The sequence below is a fragment of the Mya arenaria genome, chromosome 8 (genome assembly GCF_026914265.1).
Source record: "Mya arenaria isolate MELC-2E11 chromosome 8, ASM2691426v1".
Taxonomy (NCBI): Eukaryota; Metazoa; Mollusca; class Bivalvia; order Myida; family Myidae; genus Mya; species Mya arenaria.
The window spans coordinates 52,862,425-52,888,100 of NC_069129.1; the positions used below are offsets into that span (position 1 = coordinate 52,862,425).

The following is a 25,676-nucleotide window of genomic DNA, read 5'->3' on the forward strand; positions in this document are numbered from 1 at the left end:
CATTGGAAATGCTAACTTAAGGAAAATGCTAACTTAAGAAATCCAGTGCACAGTAATGCTTGTCTTTAGCTCACCAAAGCATGTAGTGCTCAGGGTGAGCTTTTCCCATGACCCACTGTCCGGTGCAGAACTGTGGTTGCCATGGCAACTTAGAGGAAAACCTATTAAAAAAATTCTTGACAAAAAATCATGAGGCCTAGAGGGAAGATATTTGGTGTGTTCAATTCGAGGGGTGAAAGCGAAAAGGTTCTATCTGCTTCTTTATTTAATGTCACTTAGAACCTTTTCGCTTTCACCCCTCGAATTGTCCAGTTATCTTATACCAAGGTTGTTCAAAATATGCCCCTGGGGTCAAAACTGACCCCACCCTGGGGTTTACAAGTTTCCTATAAGCTTGTATAAAAATCTTTGAAAATCTTCATGTCTGAAACCCCTAGTCCCAGACCATTGTTTTTTTTATATTTAGCATCATATTGTAGTCCTCTATCAATTTTTGTCAAATCATGCCCTTGGGGTCAAAACTTGCCCCGCTCTTGATGCCACAAGTTTTCTATAGACTTATATAAGAAAATGTTGAAAATCTTCTTTTCTCAAACCATATGGCCCAGACCTTTGATATTTTTTATGTAGCATGATATGATGGTCCTCTACCAAGTTTGTCTAAATTATGCCCCTTAGGTAAAAGCAGATCTCACCTTTTTGGCCTAGTTACTTTATTTTGAAGCTAGAGCACAAAGAATCTTTTGGCTTTCAGATATACTATTCAAATACATGCATTTGACACAGGTTAATGACACCATGTATTTGTTTTGTCTCCACAGTATGCATACAGGTTTTGGCGGTTGACAATGAAGCTATTCTGGTGGGTAGTGATCCTGTACAGTATGGTTGTGCTTATCATACTGTATACCTACCAGTTTGAGAACATCGCCAAGGCCTGGAGGGACGTCACAAAACTGCCTAATGAAACGTAAGCAAGTATTGGGATTGAAATGCTGTCATTTTTATAATAAATGCTAAGCAAAAAAATTGTACTTAAATAATGTTCAACCATTGTAAAGAAATATAACTCTACAAAGGGCTTAAGCACTTTGAACACTGTATATTTGTGTAATACTTGCAGGTTGGCAGACATAGGGCTGGAGCAATTCAACACTGTAGGCTTGTTTGTTCGTCTGCTTACGCCGACCACTTTCCTCATCCTGCTCATTATACAAGTCCACTACTTCCATGTGCCCTTCCTTGCCATCAGCGACCTTGACAGATATAAGTAGGTGACACTTAACTTGTTATAGTAATGACTCAGGAGTGTCAAAATTCTGGATTCAGAGCCTCAGAGGTCAATTTTCAGAACATTGTTATCCAGTGTTTTGATTAGTGGGTTGAGGGGGTGGGTTGAATCTGCAGATATCAGATTAAAATACCAACCATTTGATAAAATTAAAATGAACAAATTATGGGGTTTTTTTATTCTAAGAGATACCGTATTATATCATGTATAGGATGCTAGCATAGATAGGACGCAGGCAAAAAAATAGTTGAATAAACGGGTAAAAACCCTTAATATATAAGATAGGACGCAGCGGAAAAATGTCAAAATCGGAGCCGAAAAATTGAGGTTGGTAAAGTATTTATAACATATATTGAAGTAAAAAACAAACAAAAAATTGTATATAAGGCATATTTTGATAACTGTCTTGTGTATTTCGATAATTATCGTCGTATTTCGGTAATTTAGCATACTTAACAATGATATAAGTCTTGACATTTTGAGAACATTCACGCATATTATAAGACTTATACAAATGCCGTAATAGTCCCGACACGCCTTCTGACTGACAGTCAACTGTTGAAACCGTTGCAATAGTTCCAACATGCCTTCTGAACGACAGTCAACCGTTGCAACCGTTGCAATCGCAGCAAAACTGATGATTGTTTTGATAAGGCTTGAAGGCGGATTAAAGCATGTCAGCCTAATTAATGCGTGTCGGTAATTAGCCTTGCCAGCGGAAGGCATGTCGGGTCAAGTAAAAACAAACAACCATTCGGTATTACCATCGCAGTAGTTTGTTTTATTGATGTTTTTCTAATGACAGACAGCGGGTGTTTTTCACACCTTCGCACATTTGAAAAGATTTGATAGTGACAATAATGCTACTTTGCGTTATGCACATTCCTTTATTAATTTTTTAAAACAGTAACATACAACAAAATGTTTTGTAAAATATCGAAACATTAAAATCATGAACAACGATTAATTGATATTTACCTCCTTTCCCGATTTTCCGTTGCCGTTATAACTCAATCCAGTTAAAGTGCTGACTCACACGAGTTTTTGTGAGTAGCGTCCCTTTTGTAAAAAAGTAAACACTCATGTTTGTTTTCAATTTATTTCTTATAAATCATTTATTTCAAGTAAACATTCAATATATTTCTGCGTGATTTTACCTATGTCAGTTGTTCTCTTCGGTGACAGATAAAGATACTTACTATTACCGCGTTCTTGCCCGGTCCAATATTTTCGACCTGAAATGGACTTGGGTGGAAAAAACCCAGATAAAATTCTAATAGCATAGAAAGGACGCAGGCAATTTTTAAGACGAAAATTGGGGGTAAAAAAGTGTGTCCTATGCATGTTATAATACGGTATTCATCCCATTCTGGGAGATCGGGAGATAGATAAAAAAAATATTTTTAAATCACGCACTAGAGAATATGTCATGTATGTACTAAATGTATCTGTGATATGTAAAGAATTTCCAAGGCTTACTATTAAAATGGTGAAAAATGTACATGGAATATATATTTAAAAAACAAAAAGGTTGAGTGGTCTAGTCTGCCTCTCACCCAAGAGGTTGTTGTTCACTTCCCACCAGTAAAAACTTTCTCAAGGCTCAGTGCTGGCCTCTACCTAGAAAATGGACGCAATCAAGATTGGAAAGGCTATCAGGTTTTGTCACAATTATGCTAAAAGAAATAAGCATACTAGTCAACTAAAACTAGAGCCAGGTTTAAGCCAATCAGTATTTATATTTTACGGCTGTTACTCTAATGTCAGGGTCAAACTTAGGAGTCAGATAGCTGTGTTTAATATTTTATATTGGCAGTTAATACACATATCCAAGTGTTAAGCCAGCGTGTTGATATTTCAGGGGGATGCCTGTGGAGGGACCAACCACACCAACTGTGCCGACATCCGACACCCAAACAACAATCGACGAGGGATCACTTGATATTAAGGAGAAGAAATGTACGAAACATGTTAGCTTTTTGGAGGTTTTTTACTTTGTTAAAAAAATAGGAAACCATCTTTAAATTTAGACATTTGGATCAACTGTCAGAGTTCGTATACTACCGGTTAGTTAAAGAAATTGTTCCAACAAGGCCAGCTATGTGTAATTCAAATTTTGAACACGGTTGACAGAATTATAAATTTGCATGGTCCTTTGGCTTATTCTTATCATGATCATTGGGCTCGGGGACCTTACGTTTTAAACGGTTGTTCATGCTTTACAAAACAAGACAAGCTGTTGCAATGTCTATTATTTTATCATAATGATCATTATGGTTTTGTATGACAGTAATCAATCTTAATATGATAAATACACAGTACATTTTGGCAGTGGTACACATATAATGATTAACTTTGGGCCTTAATTTACGCCAAAAGGAAATTTGAGGGCCCAAAAAGTTTTAAAGTGTACATTACCAAATAAGTATCCCATTAGACCTATACACTGGAAGGGATATATCTGGCTTAGGGCCATAAAGGGTCTCAGCTTGTTATACCTTGCACAGATTGTACATGCATGGAAATGAAATGAAACTTAGATTTACCTTCATAAAAATGATGCTTGAAGCACAATCATACTATAGACTTGGAGACTTCACAATTGACATGACGCCAAACCACCCTGATATTCAAATTTTTAGCTGATCAACCAAAGGAGACTTAGTTCACATGATACCACTGCAGATGAACGTGGATAAACTACATTTTTATACCCCCACAAACGAAGTTTGGGGGGGTATATAGGAGTGAGCTTGTCGGTCGGTTGGTCGGTCTGTCTGTCGTTCGGTCTGTCGGTCGGTCGGTCGGTCTGTCGGTTTTCATGGTTTCCGGATGATAACTCATGAAAGGCTAGACAGATTTAAAAACTTTTTGGTACACAGGTATAACATCAGAAGATACAGGTCAAGTTCGATATTGGGGCTGGTGGGGCCAAGGACAAGGTCACTGTTACTAAAAATAGTAAAACGGTTTCCGGACGATAACTCATGAAAGGCTTGACAGATTTGAACAATTTTTGGTACACAGGTGTAACATCAGAAGATACAGGTCAAGTTCGATATTGGGGCTGGTGGGGCCAAGGTCAAGGTCATTGTTACTAAAAATAGAAAAACGGTTTCCGGACGATAACTCATGAAAGGCTTGACAGATTTGAACAATTTTTGGTACACAGGTGTAACATCAGAAGATACAGGTCAAGTTCGATATTGGGGCTTGTAAGGCCAAGGTCAAGGTCACTGTTACTAAAAATAGAAAAATGGTTTCCGGGCGATAACTCATGAAAGGCTAGACAGATTTGAATAATTTTTGGTACACAGGTGTAACATCAGAAGATACAGGTCAAGTTTGATATTGGGGCTGGTGGGGCCAAGGTCAAGGTCATTGTTACTAAAAATAGAAAAACGGTTTCCGGACGATAACTCATGAAAGGCTAGTTTTTCTTGTCAGCAGTGTAACTTCTAAATTACTCAACAGATTTAAATAAAACAATACATGCATGATAAAAGAAGATGCAGTGTGCAGTAACCTTGGAGTAATGGCCTCTTTTCAAAGGAATGGTTTGCCATTCCTTTGTCCAGGCGGCATTTGGGGGTATTCGTCACTCCTGTGACAGCTCTAGTTTGGTTAAACAAAGTAGGCAAATATCAAGGGCAGTCATAATTTGAAATAAGTTAAGAGTTTTGAACTTGCAGTATAAAAAATGAAACTTTCTAGACAAGAAGTATTAAGTTTAAATCCTAACATGGTGCTGAAGAGATATTTCTGGCTTTTGGCCATTATAAATACCTGTATGAATCTTTTTGGTATAAAAACATGAACCTGAGGGGAAATGTAGCTTTTCTTATATTTTCTACTGAAACAGCCCATAACAAAATGTACAGAGTGATGACATTCTATCTCATTGGTAAGTCAAAAGACAGTTTTTGTTGAAAACAGTTTGGTTTTATAATGTTGGAGTTGAACTAATTTCTAGTTTAAGTTATGAAGCAGCGTTAAAGCTGCACTCTCACAGATTGAACGTTTTGACAGATTGAACGTCTTGACAACTTTTTTATTTCTTGTCTTGGAACGAGCCAATTTTAGCGAAAAATCCATGGAAACCAGTTATATAAGACTGCTGACAAAAAATTAGATTGCAGATTTATATATTTAAGTTCAAAAATTGATGTTTTATGCATTTTTATCAAACCGTTAGTAAACGCTTTTAGCCATAAAACATTAATTTTTGTACGGAAATATGAAAATCTTAGATCTGATTATTTGTTAGCTATCATATATCATTGGTTTGCAGATATTTACGCAAAAATTTGCTTTTTCCAAGACAAAAAATAAAAAAATTGTGAGAATGGTATATCTGTGAGAGTGCAACTTTAACGCTTTAAAGATAAATTAAAATGTTATTTTAGTTCTTAATCAATCTTTATGTCAGTACTTATTTAATCAACCTGAAGCTGACAATCTTTTTTTAGAATTGTGTATTTTACATTGTTTACTGATCGATATTCAAAGCAAATAGTTATATTTTGAACAAAGTCCTTTTTTTGTAAAGTAAACGATAAGATAGAAAAAAAAAGATTAAATGATAAAGAATATGACTGAAAATATTTATAATGCAGCTTTTGTCTATACAGGAGTGATTCAATGAATATATATGTTTCTCATGTAAGACTAGCTACATGCAATATTAACCAAAAGGTTATTACAAGAAATTAGTTTGCACACAATAATGAATCAATCCCTTGTTCTTCACTTGCAGCATTTATTATAAAGTTGATATTGCTTGGCTCGATTTCCCGATTGGCTCAAACTTGATTTTCGACTGTACATGTATAGTTGTCTTTTTCTTTTCCAGCATTTGGTAAGCGTTTTGCCCGAGCTCTGAAGAAAGCTTGGGTGAAGGTGGGCGATGTATGGGAGGTCATCACCTGGTTTCTATGGCGACTGGCAGAGATACACGTGTTCAAAATTGTTGCCTTTGTGGTCATCATGGTCTGCACACATGAGGTAGGGAATAGGAATGTGAAATATAGGTTCTTTAAGGCTAAGCTGTTTATTAAATCAATCTGATTTTCTTCATAGTCTGATTTGTTTCATTATGAAAATAATGAATAATGCTTTTGTTAGAACAGTGTTTACATCTTGACATCTTTTATACACCTGTTTCTAGAAAGGAATGTAGTATAATTTCACATGCCGCCTACCGATGGGCAGGCAGCATCCAGTTTGTTGTTTGGTCAATAACTTTAGAAGCTTTTGTCCAATCATAGCCATATTTGGTCTCTTTATCTTTGACATGTTAGCTCCAGTCACTCAAAAGTTATCACCTTTTAATTATAGAAATTACCTAAACTAGGTCTTGTCTGATGAAAATACTTTATTCAGAATGGAAATAAATCGAAAACTTAATGTAGGTTGCCTCACTGTATCATCTCAATCTTTGTGTGTGGGAGTATAAACACAATCTTTAAACATTGAGTATAATCACAACCTTAAAAATGGAGTATAATCTCAACCTTTAAAAATGGAGTATAATCTCAATCTTTAAAAATGGAGTATAATCTCAACCTTTAAAAATGGAGTATAATCTCAACCTTTAAAAATGGAGTATAATCTCAACCTTTAAAAATGGAGTATAATCTCAACCTTTAAAAATGGAGTATAATCTCAACCTTTAAAAATGGAGTATAATCTCAACCTTTAAAAATGGGTCTATAATCTCAACCTTTAAAAATGGAGTATAATCTCAACCTTTAAAAATGGGTCTATAATCTAAACCTTTAAAAGTGGGAGTATCATCACAACAATTGAGAATGGGAGTATTAGTATTACCTTTGATTATGGGAGTATAATCTCAACTTTTGAGTATGGGAGTATAATCACTACCTTCACGTATGGGAGTATATTCACAACCTTGAGTATGGGAGTATAATTTCAACTTTCGAGTATGGGAGTATAATTTCAACTTTCGTGTATGGGAGTATAATTTCAACTTTTAAGTATGGGAGTATAATCACTACCTTCGAGTATGGGAGTATATTCACAACCTTGAGTATGGGAGTATAATTTCAACTTTCGTGTATGGGAGTAAAATTTCAACTTTCGAGTATGAAGTATAATTTCAGCTTTCGAGTATGGGAGTATAATTTCAACTTTCATGTATGGGAGTATAATTTCAACTTTCGTGTCTGGGAGTATAATTTCAATTTTTGAGTATGGGAGTATAATCTCAACCTTTGAGTATGGGAGTATTATCTGAGTTATTGAGCATTGGAGTAAAATCTCAACTTTCGAGTATGGGAGTATTATTTCAACTTTCGAGTATGGGAGTATGATTTCAACCTTTGAGAATTGGAGTATAATCTCAACCTTTGAATATGGGAGTATTATCTGAGTTATTGAGTATGGTAGTATAATTTCAACCTTTGAGAATTGGAGTATAATCTCAACCTTTGAATATGGGAGTATTATCTGAGTTATTGAGTATGGGAGTATAATCTCAACCTTTGAGAATGGGAGTTACATTAATCTCAACTTTTGAGTATGGGAGTTTAATCTCAACCTGGAGTATGGGAGTGTAATCTCGACCTTTGAGAATGGGAGTAACAGTAATCTTAACTTTTGAGTATTGGAGTATAATTTCTACCATTGAGATTTGGAGTATAATCTTAACCTTTGAATATGGGAGTATTATCTCAACTTTAAACTATGGGGGTATAATTTCAACCTTTGAGTATGGCAGTATAATCTCAACCGTTGAGAATGTGAGTATAATCTCAACCGTTGAGAATGTGAGTATCATCTCAACCTTTGAGAATGGCAGCATAATCTCAGTGATTGAGAATGGGAGTATCATTCTCCTGTTGAACATATTAGCCTTAGCCCATTAGAGGCTTTTGGTTTCTATTTCCACACATCTGCCTGTTCTGAACCTCTCTTATTATTCAGTATTACTCTCTCTACCCAGGTGTCAGCAGTGAGTGCAGTATACGTGATCCTACTGGCCGTGTTCCTGCCGATGACGGGCTGCTGGTTCCTGTTTTCACACATCTCTTTGCTGTGGACTGCCCTAGTTATTCTCTCCAAGATGATATACCAGCTTAACCTTGTGGATAACACACCCTGGCTTACAAACTGCACTGTAAGTATATTGAGTTTTAAGCTTTTTAGTCCAGACATTGTCATCTTGATGTCGTTTTTGTAGGTTTTTAAAAAAACTTTTACTCTGGCAAACAGGGATGTGGTTTGTTCACAGATTTGTGGATTTTGCAGCTCAAGGGACAAGAAAATAATAGTAAAAATATGAAGGAATACTAAGATTTGTTTTTTAACTGATTATAAAGAGTGAAATGGTTGCTTGTGGTTGTTACTTAAATTGTTGTTAGTATTGACTCTACAGTTTGCATGAAAAAGAGCTTCTGTTAAGCCAGTGTAGCCTTGGCAGTAGGCTTTACCCCCACTTTACCTGTTTTGACTCCCAGTGGAGGCTTAAAGTGCTCCCCAAACTCATTGCCAATTTGGTTTCAGCCCTTCAACTGCCAGGTCAATCACATACCTGACAACCCAAAAACCATTGAAGGTACTCAAATGAAACTGCACAGTGTACACATGCTGCCAGAGACAAAACATATGTATAGCTTTGCTTTGATAATTGTTGAGTTATGACTAAAAATACTGACTCATCTTGGTGTTAGCTTTACAGCAGTCTTGTTCATTCTTTGTTGTTTTTGTCGTTGTTTTTCAAAGGAAAATAGTTGGGTAACTGTGTTTCCCTAATGTACTGGCAGTAGCATGGAAAAATGTTCACATGTTGGTATAGCATAAGAGTTCTTAAAGCTGCACTCTAACAGATTGAACGGTAAAACAACTTATTTTTTGTCTTGGAACGAGCCAATTTTTGCGAAAATGCATAGCCACCAGAAGACTGCTGGTAAATGTGTGAGAGTGCAGCTTTAATAGCATAAGAATTTTTTATTATTTTATTGTAATGAAACTTGGTACAACTGTTGCCTATGACTTATACAGTATTAATTGACTTAAAGGCTCTCAACTTTTGCTGAAATATTGGTATTGTTATAATAAAGAAAAAAATTGATGGTGAAATTGTCCTGTGGTATAGGTGGTCAGTATTTTAAAAGTCGAAGTTTGACATTGGCTTTGACCACTCAAAAAGCTTGGGCTGCCTTGTGCCAATAAAAACAGCTTCTGTCTGCAAAATAAGTATGCTTTACATATGTATTTCATTTTTGAAGTTAAGTATGATTTTATGCAAATTTTATGGCATAAATGCTGATTTTTCCAGGGTAACATATCTCAGGAGGCCCCGTTCAACACGACCATAAACAATGCGGAGTGGGTTGGCATGAAGAGAATGGACTCTCTTGGACTAAACTTTGGTGCATACATAAAGGTTAGTCAATATGTGCTCAATGTCTAGTATAGTGCTTTATAATTGTAACGATGGCATTGGTTGTTTTGAGTGTTTTACCATTATCAACATTATTCGTATAATTAGTATTCTACTGTGATATAACATGACAATTACGTTATTTCACCCTACTTAATTAGAATAAAAATTTCTGCTGATAAAATGAATAATTTTTTGGGCAACAAAGTTACTCATAAAATATAGCTTTTGGTGCTCCCGCGGTGGAAGATATTGCTATCTTACACTGAAACAATTATCCTCTACAACATTATTCAAGGCTCTGTATATAAGTTAAATCATTTCATATTTTGTATGAGCTATAGAAAGGGTCCGCAGTCAACCTTATTGATTATTGCCCTTAAATTAATGATGATAGCTACAATTTGTCACTATGTAACTTTTGGACAGATTAATGCAAGAAACTTATGCCCAGTGTGTATAACCACAGTGCGCTGGTGCATGCCAAAGTAATACAGCAGTTATTGCCCATAAACTAAGGAAAAAAGCTATAATTTGTCTGTTTAGAGCCATTTCAATGCGCAAAAGTATACATTCAAAGGGAATTTATTTTTATATATATATATAAAGGAAGGCATGGAAGGTGTAAACCAATTATTAATTACATCCCGGGTCAAACCAGGAACTATTTATTTAACAAATTAAAGGGCAATAACTCTTGTATTACTGACCCAATCAAGACCAATCTTGCCTATGCACCATCACACTAGTTAATACACACAATGACATTTCTGTGTACCTTAGCAATATAATTAAATTACTTTTATAAAGAATATTATAATAAAATAAAACATCAGTTCAAAGAGTTATCACCACTTGCCCTCTTAACATGTTTATGTCTTTGATTGTCATTAATTTCGCTATTAACATTTTACTTGGTTCTTTGGCAATGCAGCTCAGTTGTCAAATTTTCTTGTTTAGTATTAAAATGAACTAAACAAACAATTCATGAAATGCATAGCAACCAGTACGCACTTACTATAGCTACGCATATTTTTCAGAACTACCTTGGCATTCTACTGATCATCATATTTGAGCGTGTTATTGTGTACCATCAAACACAGCTGTACAACAAACCAGGCGTACCCAAGCCCAAAACTGGCATCATCTTCAGTACAATCAAGCGAGCCCAAGCAGATGAGGGGACCAATTCTTGCTTGAAATATTTCCTCAACTATTTCTTCTACAAGTTTGGACTTGAGGTTAGTTATATATGTTGTTCATTACTATTAGTTTAGTTTAAACTTTAATATTTTACAAGGTTAAACAAATTATTACAACATTATATTAATCACTCTCGTTGGCACCTTTTGTTGTGGGGGAAACTGGAGTACCTGTAGGAAACCCACTTGTCAGGATTGGCGACCACAAACCAAACTCACATGGGCCCATGCCGGAAAACGAACCCTCGTTGCCTATATGAAAAACGGAGTGGGCTAACTGGACAACCGATGATTATAAGCATGTCGAGCAAGTTTACAAGGAAAAAAAGTTCAGATCTTGTCAAAACCTTGGTGCTGTTGGCGCTGGCATCTTTGTGGTGCAAAATCTTTAACTTTGGCCATAAGTCAAATACCATGAAAGGTATTCTAATGAAACATGGTACACATATTTTCAGAGACAATACATACATGTATAGCATGGCCCATAACTCTGGCTCTAAAAAATGTTGAGTGATGCCCCTTTTTACTTTAAAACATCATTAAAACTAACAGATAAGTGTTGTCATTCAATTTGAAGCACTCTTTTTACAATGAATGAAACAAGAATGGGGTAGAAGTTGGTTTCTGTGTTACATGATAAAGGTGTATTGTTTAATAACATGACACTCAATTTCTACAAACATCCTGTCAATGCATTGATCTATGCATACATACTTTAAACATGTAATCATGCATCACTACTTTCCAGTTGTGTTACATCGTGACGGCCATCACAATCTGCGTGCGTGTTGATGCCTACTCCATGCTGTATGCCATATTCCTGGGCATTCTCCTGCTCCTCAATCGCCGTAATAATGCAAGGGTGTGGCCGGTGTACACGGTGATACTGGTCATACTGTTACCGGTCCAATTCCTTCTGGCACTTGGTGTACCACTTGGGCTCTGCTATAGTAAGAATATGATTGTACAGTCTTGTTGTATTTCAGTATACAGTCCAAACTCAATATGTATTTCAGAAACATATTTGCTTACTAACTCAACTCTTTTTTAAAGAGGTAAGAGGTAGTGCATAGGCTTGGGGTTAGTGTTGTTTTGTGAATGCTTTTGATATTAGCCAGACATGTGGTACAATACATGGAACTATGACAAAATGCTCATGTAAAGCCAGTCCCATAACTGGCTATTTGTTGAATTATGCTCCGAATGAAATAAAATCTGTAAGTGTTGGCTTGGAAATGGTTGTAGTGCTATTCATGCATGATATGTTGATAATTACCAATCCAACTAACCACTTATTTCCTTGTTTCAGCATACGCATGGGACAACAAACATTGGCTGTTAGAGGAGGACAACCAGGTAACAGAGCTCGAACAGTGGCTGTTCCTTCCAGACTATGAGGCCCCGCCAAACGCTTATAAGCTTGTGGCTGACTTCTTCCAGCTGTTGCTAGTGTGTCTGCAGTGGCGCGTGTTCCGGAAGGAGCTCGCGATGCGTGGAGAGATGCAGGATGGGGGGTCAAACGAGGATATACTCCCGGAAGTCGAGGCCAAGACTCCCATACCAGTGAAGGATTTCACTACTGAAGTCACGTAAGTATTGTATGATTATTTATGATTGACTTGTTTGGTTGTTCACTCATAACCTTTTGCATTGTGGTATAAGCCTTGTACATTGAAACAAATAGAAAAAATGAGACAAATGTGTAAAATCTTGGTTACAGATAACATTTAAAGTATATATTTACTATAACTTACATGTATAACAAGATGTTGAACTTTTAATCAAGCTAATTATATTTTTATAAAAAGTGAATTGATATGATAGAAATCTACTTTTTGGTCTTGCTTGATATCCTGGCTTTTTTGCAGACTTTAATGACCAATAAGACTTCATTACCTTTGGTTACTATTTCCGCTTTTAAAAGCAATATTTGATTCTTATCATTAAGTTGAAGTATGGTAACCTCACAACAAAAATTAGTCTTCTTATATGCAATATGTTTTTCTCCATGTAAAAGCTGCCTTTGTTTTGCATCAAATGTTGGGCAGATTGTTCAGAGCTGTGTTAAAGTTGGTAACATCATAATTGTTTTCTTTCAAATTGTTACTGCTCTGAAATATTTTGGGAACACTTGTGATATGCTTTGTTGTTAACCTGACTGAGACCATTGCTTCAGCTGTTCATGTATATTTATTAATGCGTCAGCACATCAGTAAATATTTCACCCTTAAAAATAAACAATGATGGCGTTAATCACATTGTTATCTTAATGTTTTTTCTGAACAATCTGCCCAATGTTCACTTATTGACTTTAACAATCTCTGCTTTAAATAAAAACATTGAAACTCCTATTTGAAGTATCTCTATTACATGTTTTACTATGCAGTGTTGTGTCTATAAACTGCTGCCTTTTTGCTCTGAATTAGTTAGTTGTAATGAATTTATCACATTATGCCTGTGTGTGATTCCCCTATCCTTTATTAATTAATATATAATGCCTCTGTGTTTCAAGTAAAAAAGGCAAGGTTGTACCAAGGTACTGTATCTTCCAATTTTCTCATAACCGATACTTGCTAGTCAGTCTCAGCTTGCATCCTTCCATTACTACATTTTCCTTTGATGGTAGCCACAGATCTTCTATAATAATACTTTTCAGAATTGTGATCAAATACTATGTGATCATAGTTGTGTCTTTAGATTCACTGATTGTGATAACTAAGGATGTTTTTCTTAAAGCCGCACTCTCGCAGATTGATTGTTTTGACAACTATTTTTATTTTTTGTCTTTGAATGAGTTAATTGTTCCATAAATGTCTGGAAACCAGTGATATAAAACTGGTGACAAAAGATCAGATTGCAGTATTCATATTTAAAATCAAAGATTGATGTTTAATGGTTAAATGTTACTAACGCTTTAAGAAAAATGAAACTTTGTGAAAGATGTTTATAACCATTTCTCATGAGTTGATCTGTGGCTATCATTCTGAACGATCCTTTAATGCGGCATTAACTCCATAAATCAAGCTTTAAACTAAAATACCCCAAAGGTGTCAATGTTGACATTCCAACACAAACCCAGTGGCTTTTCACAGCAACGGAACCAATGATTTACAAGCACCTAATTGGTATTACTACAATACTTTACTCTGACAGAACACTAAGTCTTTTTAGCTGGAATATTAAAATAATTATTAAGGAGTGATATTATGTCATTTCAATAAAATGTGGTTTAAATAACTTTAATTATACCCCCACAAACAAAGTTTGAGGGGGTATATAGGAGTGAGCTTGTCGGTCGGTCTGTCGGTCCGTCTGTCTGTCGGTCGGTCGGTCTGTCGGTTTTCATGGTTTCTGGACGATAACTCATGAAAGGCTTGACAGATTTGAAAAGTGTTTGGTACACAGGTGTAACATCAGAAGATACAGGTCAAGTTCGATATTTGGGCTGGTGGGGCCAAGGTCAAGGTCACTGTTACTAAGAAAAAAAAACGGTTTCCGGACGATCACTCATGAAAGGCTTGACAGATTTGAAATTTTTTTGGTACACAGGTGTAATATCAGAAGATACAGGTCAAGTTCGATATTGGGGCTGGTGGGGCCAAGGTCAAGGTCACCATTACTAAAAATAGAAAAACAGTTTCCGGACGATAACTGGTGAAAGGCTAGACAGATTTGAACAATTTTTGGTACACAGGTGTAACATCAGAAGATACAGATCAATGTCGATATTGGGGCTGGTGGGTTCAAGGTCACTGTTAATAAAAATAGAAAAATGGTTTCTGGACGATAACTCATGAAAGGCTTGACAGATTTGAACATTTTTTGGCAGTAACCTTGGAGTTATGGCCTCTTTTCAAAGGAATGGTTTGCCATTCCTGTGTCCAGGCGGCATTTGGGGGTATTCGTCACTCCTGTGACAGCTCTAGTTTTTTTTTTGTAGTTATTAACAAAAGTACTTCTTGTGCTCTCAAAGGGAAGCATATAGTAGTCACACTTCCTATCTGTGACTGTTGAGTGTTAGGTGTAGCTTCCTTATTAATAATAAGTTTTATTCAAATTTTTTCTAAGATGACTCAGTTTCACTGTTGAAATTGTGTTCATGCTCTTATTGCATAAGGGACGATATACGTGTGATTTTAGATGAACCACGAACAAGATCGTAACATTTCTCCTTTTTTACAAGTGAATGTTATACATCGACACCATAGGTATAAAAGGATAATGTTTCCGGACAGTACTGAACCGATACGCTATTACAGACCCTAGTTCAACACTCTTATTTGAGTCAGTAAACGTTTTTGGGCTGTGGAAAAAAGAGGGGGCAGGGGGGGGATGAAAATCTAGCAATTAGGCCACACCAAATTGATAACTTGTTCATCAGATTTTTTCCAAAAAATAATGGGGCGAGCGAGCGAAATAATAATAAAAATATTTGTTTTGCAAATAGCAAAGAAGAGGAGCGAGCGAAGAGCAAACAAATATATATAGTGATTTAACTCATTTTTGCTCACATTTTATTCACTTATTAACTAAACAATGATATTGTAAATAGTACATGTATAACATTCAGTGAAAGAATGATAACACTAAAAGATAATTCTATACAAATATTAGTTTTGAGATCAAACAAATGCTATTTGAGATCAAGCAAATGTATTTCTTTAAACTACTTCATAAATGAGAGAACTCAAAACCACAGTTTTCCAGTTTTTTAAACCTTTTTGAAAAGTTTTTTTCAAAATACCCTATGCATGGCTAAGTTTAAGCCTGGACACAAGCGCCAATGGTCACAGCCACCTGCCTGCCCAATGGCATATCCAAATCTATTAACTAGGTTTTCCACTTTCCCTTAGGAAAACTTGGTTAAAAATAATTCTCTATTAAAATACATTGTCATATCTCATGCCATGATAATGACTAGACAAGGTGACTTCAAAAATAACTCACAAAATGAATAAAGGCATTTGTAGTCAAATATAAACTATACAGCTATCACTCTTGCTTTGACTACACGATTGGCCTTAAGCTTGGTAGCCATCTAAGTTCTGGAATAGAATTTACAAAAAACCTACACCGTATTGAAAACCATTTCAGCTGAAAACATGTCACAAAAAAATTCCAGCCAGCGCCAGTTTGATTTTAGGCTTTCTCAGAATTTAACGCCTATCTTTTTTAAATTTGCAGATTTTCCTTAATTTTTTTAGATAACTTGTTCAAATTTAGACAAGTAATAGAAAACATAAACACTTTTACTTCTTTTGTACTGCAAATACTGATTGTGTCAATTTTCAAATATAGCAAAAAAATATTTAAAAAAATACAAGAATATGCAATATTTTTTCATAGACAAAAACCAATCAGCATAAATATTTAAAACTTGAATGTTTTCCATATATAGTTTAAATATATACATGAACATCTAAAAAATCTACAAATATTTATTCGCAACACAGTGTGATTAATACGTTTTTCCAATTACACAGTCTGGCACCATTTTTTTTTATCCTTTTTGACTAATATTTACAAAATATACACAATCCGGCTTGTTTGATGTTTTTGTGTGAATGGTAAAACTCATGGGATTCCATGAAGCAGATATGAATGTCAGTCAGGTTAAGTTTTAGCGTCATCCTACTGTCCACGAACATTGACTCATCAGCGACCAAGGCCTCCACCACAAGCACGCCCTTGTTGCCTCATCGGGACAGGAATTTCAGTATCCGCTGAGTCGGAGGAGTCTGAAATTTTAATAAGCAATATCATACATAAATGTTCATTGTAGTATATAATGTAGTATGCATTACTGAAACAGTTTGATGATAACACAAGAAAGGTGGTGCTCGTTTCTTGGCCAAACTTTATTTTTCTATTACTGTACATGTATTGCATATGAATTAAATAAACACCATACTCTGATCTGTAGCAAAATAAAAACAAACATGCATAAATCATTAAATGTATAATTATTTTTTAAGAAAACAAATAATACAAAAAAAACATCATAAATGCTATATTAAAAGCAAAACAACAAAGAAGTTTAAATACACACCTGAAGTTTTTACCTGGACAGGTGTAATAGGTATAGATGTACGATTGGAAACTGTCTTTTCACTGTAACGGTCATCCGAATTCCCGTCAAACATGTCCGAACCTAATTCAAACTTTGGATAATCACTGTCAATCATGATAAAATTCAGCACTTCTTGCCCAGGGTATATACGTTTACTTTTAGCCTGAGCCAAATTAAAACAAACACATTTGTCCAAAATTTAATCAAACTTTAAATGGTGATAGAATTGTAATTTGTTGACGTAATTTTCAAGAATCAGGAAGTGAAATGTTGCAAATATATTTATTTTTTTGCTTTTCTGAAGAAATAGGTGCGGGAAATCTGATGAACAAGTTATTAATTTGGTGTGGCCTTAATCTATTGTAAAGCAGCGTGAGAAATTGTGTCGCTCATAGAATTCAAAATTCAAGGATACATGTCAATTGACCCCAATCATAGAGCAGCATTGGAAGGTGTGTCGCGCATAGCAATTTTGAGCTCTCACCTTTATGGTCAAGGTCATACTTAATGGTTTTTGGAAACAGATAGAGAATAATTAGTATCTCAGCTGTTACTTTAATTATTGCTTTCAGCATTATTGCTCGAACTGCAAAGGTCAAGGTCACACTAAGTGGTCAATGGAGCCTGAAAAGGTTAATCATACGAATAACTTGTGTCTCAGCTGAAGTTTATTCACAGAATGTGTGTCAAGATAAGAAGTATCTTTCATGACCAAGAGTGTAAGATAGATTCATTGCATCCCGAGCGCAGAAACAAGGTTTACCGAGTTTCCGCAGAACACCCTGCGCAAGGGTAGGGATGAGCCTATGTTACACAAGCGGCAATGGTAGATGCTTTTTCTCCTACCTCAGTTAAATAAAATTTGAAAAAATTATTTTTTTGCTGGAACTATTTTGTGCGTAATGAAAATAATTTGCGTGTATTTATAATATTATGTGATAATTTGTGGTTAACATGGGTATGTGCGCAGTGATTCAGATTATGTAAATAGTCAAATAGTCTTCAAATATTTCTGAGGAGAGTACAGCATTAATTCTTGAATGCTGCGTGAAAACTGTTTTATGGTGCCATTTGAAGCAAGAAATAATTAATTTAAATATTTACACAAGACAAGGTTTCCATGATGCTACAGACAAAGGTCTTTAACAAGGGAGGTAGTTGTGTGATGATAATAAAAAAGGACATCCATACGGGTACTTGTTTTATCTTTCCCCTTGGGCAAGACAAGAATTTCTTGCATACCGGACGTGTGTTTGCGGTCATGTGACCAGTGCTGGAAAAACCCATCTTACATACCCCATGTAAGATGAGTCACGCGCAACAACGTGCCACTTCTTATTTCATTCATTGTATGGTTTATGAACAATATATTAGCTATTTCAATAAAGCGCAATCAAATATAGATGTTTGCAAGACTTTTAATTAAAATTAAACATAAATAATAGTTAAAAACGCTATTTTTAGTTATTCAAAATAACTGCGCTCTATGACGTCGGTAAACAACGTCGCACACGCTTTTTGGTGTAATTGTACAAAAGTTTGTTTTCAACGTCATTTTTTCCACAAATTGATAAATTTAGATATGCAAGAAAAAATATCAATCATGTTTTTCCGGTCCGGATCGAAAAATCCGACCCTCGGGCACGCTGCGTGGGCGGTAACTCGGCAAGCCTCGTTACCGGCCTACGCACGTGCCCTCGGGTCGGATTTTTCTATCCGTACCGGAAACACATGATGGATACTTATATTCCAGCATGGCCAGATTTTTGGATTTACTTATCTGAGGTGGGAGAAAAACAGTTCTTTACGAAAAATGTCATCCAAATTCAGGCCCATTTGTCAGTTACAATCATCTATTTGAGTTAACTTAATATTACACAATGGCTATCTCTCTGATGAGGCCAAAGTGGGGGCATTCATCACACTCCTGGAATGATGTACAAAACACTTAAACAAAGCCTGTTATTTAACACAATGTTATTATTGGTTAATAATTCAGCACTGCAGTAATTTATAATAATTATGCACATAATTAATTTTATGTATATAATTAAGTGTATATGACATTTCTGTACTTCTTCTTTTCAGAATTTGTGTCCTGTTATTGATACCAGCTGAATAATTTGTGCATGTTTTTTTAAACAGTACTTAATTTAAGCAGTATTTGTATTTTTCATATAATTTATGTTTTTTGTAAATTTTCTTGAAGTTCAGTAATATTGTGATGGAGAAATTCTTTGTGCTTCTTTAAAAAAATTAAACATTCAAACTTCAATCCTTAGAAGTGTTAATTGTCTCTCTTTGTATTGTTTAGTCTCTGAATATCTAGAATATTGTGTGATATGCATCTATCAATGTTTTCCGCCAGTAAGGGGTGGAATAACCAGGGACAAATTGCATTTTTTTTTCTAAATCCTGTCACTCCAGTAGGAAAGTGTATTCAAAGTCGTTGGTCAATTTTGCAGGCATCAAATGTCTTAAGCAGAAAAACATCCCAGATTGGATAAACATTGATATGTGCCTTTTCCTTCTGAGAACAATCTATTGTCCCATAGATGTTTAAAGAACTTCAAAATGGAGGATGTTGTCATGGTGGGGACTTATTATTATTAGACCATACTCAATATTGAACTCAATTATATTTCAGTTCATACCTGGACATCATCAAGAACTTTGTGTTTGTGTACATGTTCTGGGTGACACTAGCCATCGTGTTCATTGCGGGCACGTCCCGGATCAACCTGTTTAGCATGGGCTATGTGATCGCTGTCTTCTACTTCATGTGGTTCGAACGAGAGTTCCTCATAAAACCTCTGAGAAGGCTTGTTAGAGCGTAAGTGGTTTAACATTGTTATTATAATCTGATGTTTTGGATTATTTATGTAAGGTAGTTTCTGCCTTTTAGCTTGTTTTATATTATTAAAACAATAATAGCCATTTATCAATTGCTCATTTGTCATCTTGGTTTTGCCCATTTTGGGGTTTTCCCAATTTGGTCTATCATGTGAAGGGATTATCTCAAATGAAAGAAGTGTCAATATTATGTAAAGAATTTTTAAAAAATAAAGTCTATACATGCCATATCCCCTGGCGGAGGGAAAATCCTCCAAAATTTCCATCCCCCAAAATTTCCATCCTCCGGACTCCCAGCAGGGAACAATATCCTAAGTCAGCCCTGATGAGCTATAGCGGTGAAATAGAAGTAATGCAAAAGGAATATTCTTGCCATTTGATGTTAAATTTTAGATGAGAAAAAGCAAAGGTACAATAATAGCTTTGGCATGCGATTGTTGTTGGCATACAAAAATGAAAATTAACCAAAAGTCTTGGTGTTAACTTTAAAACTTTCAATTTATTCAAGTGAAACTTTGTACACTCGTTGCAAGAGACAATATGAACATGGAACACCAGGACTTGAAGCTCTGACTTAATTGTCATAGATGATTGTCGAATATTTCAACTGAAAAACAACAGATGAGCTCCATGGTTCTCTCATTCTCATCTTGCCTGCATATTAGGTTACTAAGGATACTTTGAAGGATAGTGGCTGATTTTTAATAAGTTAATGGATTTAGAATTTTAAATGAAATATGAAATTAATGCTGCTGTAAATCATAAACGATAAATACTGCACTGGTTATAAACATAAGAACTCTGCCATTTAAACATTTTTATAAGAAAGTATCATCATTTTCAGACCTAGGTTTTAAACATAATTTTATTTGTTTCAACTTTCCGTTTTCAGTTGGAACCTCTTGCTGGGTCTTTGTTACTTCATCATTCTGCTGAAGGCCGCCCTCCAGGTTGGTAACTTCGTCTTAGATATAAAGAAAATACAAAACATGAACAGTTTCCTTTTTCATTTTTAATATACTTGAAAACTATACTATTTGAATCTTTGTAGAAACTAATACAATTTCATTCAGGCAATGTGAAATAAGAAAAAAGATTGCTTACTTAATATTCTGTAAACCTCTAAGGACTACCATAATTTTAAGCTCAAATTAAAGCAACCTATTATACAGTCTGAGGAGAAATGATGATTTAGCCCTCAATAAATACATGACATTGTAATTCATCTTTGGTTTTGGTACAGAATAAACTTCCAAACAGCTGGTGTACTGTGAAAATTATATCAACTTTTCCAGAGTAGTATCTATTTAAGGGTATTTTTTATTGAAGAATTTGGTGCTTGACATCTCCATAATTTTCCTTTGTCTTTTAGCTGCCAGGGTGTGTGTACATCAAGATAATAGAGGACAAGGCATGCTGGCTGGTACAACTACTTGGCCTCACTTGCCTACGACCAGGCTACAAAGTACCTTGTAAGTCATGTCACTTGATGCTTTTTAAATTATTGTGCAACTGAAAGATGTATTAAAGAGGCCACACTTAAGCGTCTGCTAAGCAATCAAGAAAAAAATCAAATTTGATGCTGTCTGTGTAAGCAGACAAACAGAGATCTTTTTGTCAGCAACGTTTTGTAAAGATGCTCACTTTCTTGTCAAATTTCCACTTTCCATTAATTTCTCCAATCTTAACCAAACTTGGATGCAATGTTTATTGACATAATATCTTGGCTTATGATAAAAAATATGCTCTCAGGAGATATGGCCCTTGAAGACCATTAATAATCATTGTTTAGTGTTCAGGCTCATGCCTCAACCAATGGGATCACTGGCAGGATTGTCAGTTACTAATTTAGAAAGCCTCTGAAGGAAGCAATTGCAAAATTTTCTTTAAGTCATTAGTTAGTTTTATTAACCCTTAGGCTGCTGATGGCGATTTTAAAGGCTTTGCAAACAGCTTGGAACCAGACAAGACACCGAGTAACTCGGTGCCTGGTCAGGTTCCAAGCTGTTTGCCACTCAGTCAATATATCCCCAAAGTTTTAAGTAAAATGAAAGAAATTTAGAATAAACCAGACGACATTTTTGAGCAGACGACAATTTACCCAGCATGCAAAGGGTTAAGTGACTTATTTAGGAGCTTGTGCATAGGCTCTCAGTACAATAGAGGCATTTTGCACTGAACACTAAGAAAGTTAGAATTTATTTTTGGTCTTCTAAGCAATTTATTGTTTGGAAGACCAAAAATAAACATAAAATATTACTTATCCCTAAAATTAACAACATTCAACTTGAGCTGAGATTGCGAAAATGTTCTATCTGCCTATCGTTTTTTGTCACTTAAAATGTTTGTTCTTTCGGCCCATAAACTTATCATTTGAAAATGTATCCTTTCAGTTGTGGCTAGCTGTACTGTGGCAGAGGACAACACCGGCTTATCTTGGGATGTTGTATGTTTCACCTTCCTGCTGCTTCAGAAGAGAATCTACACCAGCCACTACTTCAGACATGTTGTCGCTGACTTTGAGGCACAGAACAGGCTCGCTTCCAGGTATGCAAAGCATTGTTATACACCACTATTATGCATTGCCTTTAGAAACTAGGGGTGATAGTGGCCGTGTGGTTAAGGTATTTCTGCCTCTTACCTAATGGGGTTGCGGGTTTGAGCCTCCTTATGGTAACTTTCTCATGGCTTTTCTTAATGGACAACAGTTTTTTGTTTCTATCCAGTAAACAAGCTCAAGAGTGATTATATATCTTAAAGTTAAGGCTCAAAGAAATTGGTATACATCAAACCATTAGAAATTAATTGGAATCAAGGTGCTCTTTAATGTCGATTGCTATCAGCTTATGTTTATGTAAATAGTATTCATACCATGTGCGCTTGTCTGATTTTTATACCAAAAGAAGTCAAAGTATTGTTATAACTGCTATGTCATACAAAAACTTTGACCATGGCCATAACCCTAAATTGTCAAAAGGTTTTAGCATGAAACTTGGTATGGATGTTCACTTTGACATTTATCACATGGCTGGTTCACTTATGACCCTTGATCAACTGACAACTTTAGAAAAGCTTTGACATCCACATCCATCCAAGTCAAAAGGTTATGCCACTTAGTTACTTCCCCTTCTAACGTCAAATCCTGGATCCTGGATTGGGCTTGTGATCTTATTGTTCTAATTGAATAACCTTGGTCAAATCTTGAGCTGCTGGTGATGAAGTTGCAGCTCAAAGTTAGTATGAAATAGTTATGCACCCTCTACTGGAGTTATTCAAAGTGTAAAAAACTAGTGCGAAGCTAGAGTTACGTATAATTGCAATTACCAGGGTTGAGTGACTGTTCTAAACCATATTGACAAGTCTATTGTACATTAAGTAGCATGCATATTGTGAAAAATTGTTGAAATTATTCTCTATGACTACTTTCGGTCGGGATGTCATACTTAGTAGAGCAGCCACCACACTGCGATCTATTGAGACTAAGCCTCTTGACTAGGAGATATTGTAGGTAAAACTACTTGGACCCTACTTGTCACAGTTCTGATATGATAATTACTACATAAATAAAAACATAGATTTTTTTTCCAAAATGGTACATATACAAATAAACTCTTTCTCTCATAATGTTTTGTTTTTAAAATTTCTTAATTTGTGACTGTATTCAATATCACTCTCACCTCATCCTTAGATGCACCTCAGTGATTCCATTCAGTCTATTTGCTAGTTATTTTTACAGTCCAATTAAAACACTTAGATTCTAATCTTAAATTTAAGTTAAATTTAAGTTGGTTATTGAATATGACTAAATATTTAATGATATCCAGGGGCTGTCAGCTGATCAACCGTATCCTGATGCGACAGGTGGCCAAACAGATGGAAGAAGAGCGCCTGATACTCAGCAAAATCAAGCTCAAGATGCAGTCACTCAAGAAGAAACAGGCCAGTCTTAAGAAGAGCTTTGTGGAACCCGACGAACATTTTCAAGGTAAGTTGGGCATTTGTTCTGCAAGTCTTTCATTGGTCCTTTGCAAGTGTGAAAATTCATTCTAGGTTTGGGAAACTTTTATGAACCCAAAGGAAAGCATATAATCGAAACACTGTCCATTTGTTAACATTGTATCTCAGCTACCCGTTCATTCTGATTTTGATCAATCTTTGCAGATTCGTAGAGCAGCATGGGGATTTGTGTATATAGCATTCATGCACTCTACCAGCTAATGTCAGATTCATGTTAAGAAGTCAAAATAGCTTGATCAATAGGAACTTAATTGGAATCATTTGTGTCTGTACCTTTGTCACTTTCAAGTTTCGAGTTTATTTAAATCATTTGAAATGGCTGTCACTCTGACATGGCTAATTTGGGAGAATTTGTTACATTCCTGTGACAGCAATCTGGTCAGGAGACTACTTAAATATACATCCTCCTATATTCCCTTGACAGCTATCAAGTCAGGAGACTACTTAAACAGGACCTAATTTTATATATCCTCCTATATTCTCTTGACAGCTATCCAGTCAGGAGACCACTAAAGGACCTAATTTTGTATTATATTCTATTTTCTCTTGGCAGCTATTCAGTCAGGAGACTACTAAAACAGGACCTAATTTTATATATCCTCCTATATTTCTTTAACACCTATCCAGTCAGGAGACTACTTAAACAGGACCTAATTTTATATATCCTTCTTTATTCTCTTGACAGCTATCCAGTCAGGAGACTAATAAAACAGGACCTAATTTTATAAATCCTATTTTCTCTTGACAGCTATCCAGTCAGGAGACTACTAAAACAGGACCTAATTTTATAAATCCTATTTTCTCTTGACAGCTATCCAGTCAGGAGACTAATAAAACAGGACCTAATTTTATAAATCCTATTTTCTCTTGACAGCTATCCAGTCAGGAGACTACTAAAACAGGACCTAATTTTATAAATCCTATTTTCTCTTGACAGCTATCCAGTCAGGAGACTACTAAAACAGGACCTAATTTTATATATCCTCCTAAATTTCTTTGACAGCTATCCAGTCAGGAGACTACTAAAACAGGACCTAATTTTATAAATCCTATTTTCTCTTGACAGCTATCCAGTCAGGAGACTACTAAAACAGGACCTAATTTTATATATCCTCCTAAATTTCTTTGACAGCTATCCAGTCAGGAGACTACTAAAACAGGACCTAATTTTATATATCCACCTATTTTCTATTGACAGCTATCCGGTCAGGAGACTACTACCTGTTTGAGGATTCAGAGGAGGAGGAGGAGGAGCCTGAAGATGAAGTGACCACCATTACATATGGCCAAGGTAGAAGTGAGGATGAAGATGAAGAAGCAGGTGGACCCTCTCCCCTACAGGTATGTGATTTCACTGTGAACAGGAGATTACATGTATGTTATCTTGTGAAGAATAAGAAAATCTTGGTAATGATAATGTTCAGAAAGAAAAGGATGATGAAGATTGCTGAAGGATGTTAATGTAAATGAAGGTGTAGGTGAAAAGATAAGGGTGCTTTCAATTATGAGGTATTTGTAGAATATAATGGCAAAGATAAAAGAGGAGATGGAAATATTGTAGAGAAAGAAGAGAGAAAGAAAAAAACAACAGACAAAGACAATTGTTTATTAGTATTATAATGATGAGAAAGTTTCAATCTACCATCTCTATTTCAGTTGATCACAACAGCTGTGACATCAGGCACAGATGAAGCAGTAAAGAAGGCAGAGGAAGAGGGAGGTGGGAGTAAACCCTCCAGTCCCAGGCCTGGTGCAAAGAATCAAGGATTAGATGAACCGGGAACCAGTCGACAGAAAGTGGGTAGGGAAGCAGTGGAGGAGGAGGAGGAAGAGAAGGGT

General features: G+C 35.6%; 1 protein-coding gene across 5 annotated transcripts in view; it reads left to right on the forward strand.

The window, feature by feature from the left end:
• Nucleotides 1–25,676, forward strand: part of LOC128244766 (piezo-type mechanosensitive ion channel component 1-like) — a 102,372-nt gene that overhangs the window by 50,861 nt on the left and 25,835 nt on the right. For 4 of the 5 annotated variants that reach the window (XM_052962831.1, XM_052962829.1, XM_052962832.1 and 1 more), the window contains 17 exons: nucleotides 822–970; nucleotides 1,124–1,270; nucleotides 3,153–3,250; nucleotides 6,144–6,295; nucleotides 8,256–8,429; nucleotides 9,591–9,698; nucleotides 10,736–10,936; nucleotides 11,646–11,847; nucleotides 12,207–12,486; nucleotides 13,410–13,433; nucleotides 19,615–19,800; nucleotides 20,713–20,770; nucleotides 21,193–21,292; nucleotides 22,214–22,367; nucleotides 23,645–23,805; nucleotides 25,036–25,178; nucleotides 25,494–25,674. In XM_052962831.1, coding sequence (XP_052818791.1) covers nucleotides 822–970; nucleotides 1,124–1,270; nucleotides 3,153–3,250; nucleotides 6,144–6,295; nucleotides 8,256–8,429; nucleotides 9,591–9,698; nucleotides 10,736–10,936; nucleotides 11,646–11,847; nucleotides 12,207–12,486; nucleotides 13,410–13,433; nucleotides 19,615–19,800; nucleotides 20,713–20,770; nucleotides 21,193–21,292; nucleotides 22,214–22,367; nucleotides 23,645–23,805; nucleotides 25,036–25,178; nucleotides 25,494–25,674 — 2,518 coding nt within the window. The remainder of the gene's footprint in view (nucleotides 1–821; nucleotides 971–1,123; nucleotides 1,271–3,152; nucleotides 3,251–6,143; nucleotides 6,296–8,255; nucleotides 8,430–9,590; nucleotides 9,699–10,735; nucleotides 10,937–11,645; nucleotides 11,848–12,206; nucleotides 12,487–13,409; nucleotides 13,434–19,614; nucleotides 19,801–20,712; nucleotides 20,771–21,192; nucleotides 21,293–22,213; nucleotides 22,368–23,644; nucleotides 23,806–25,035; nucleotides 25,179–25,493; nucleotides 25,675–25,676) is intronic. The other variant, XM_052962830.1, reaches the window with a different exon arrangement.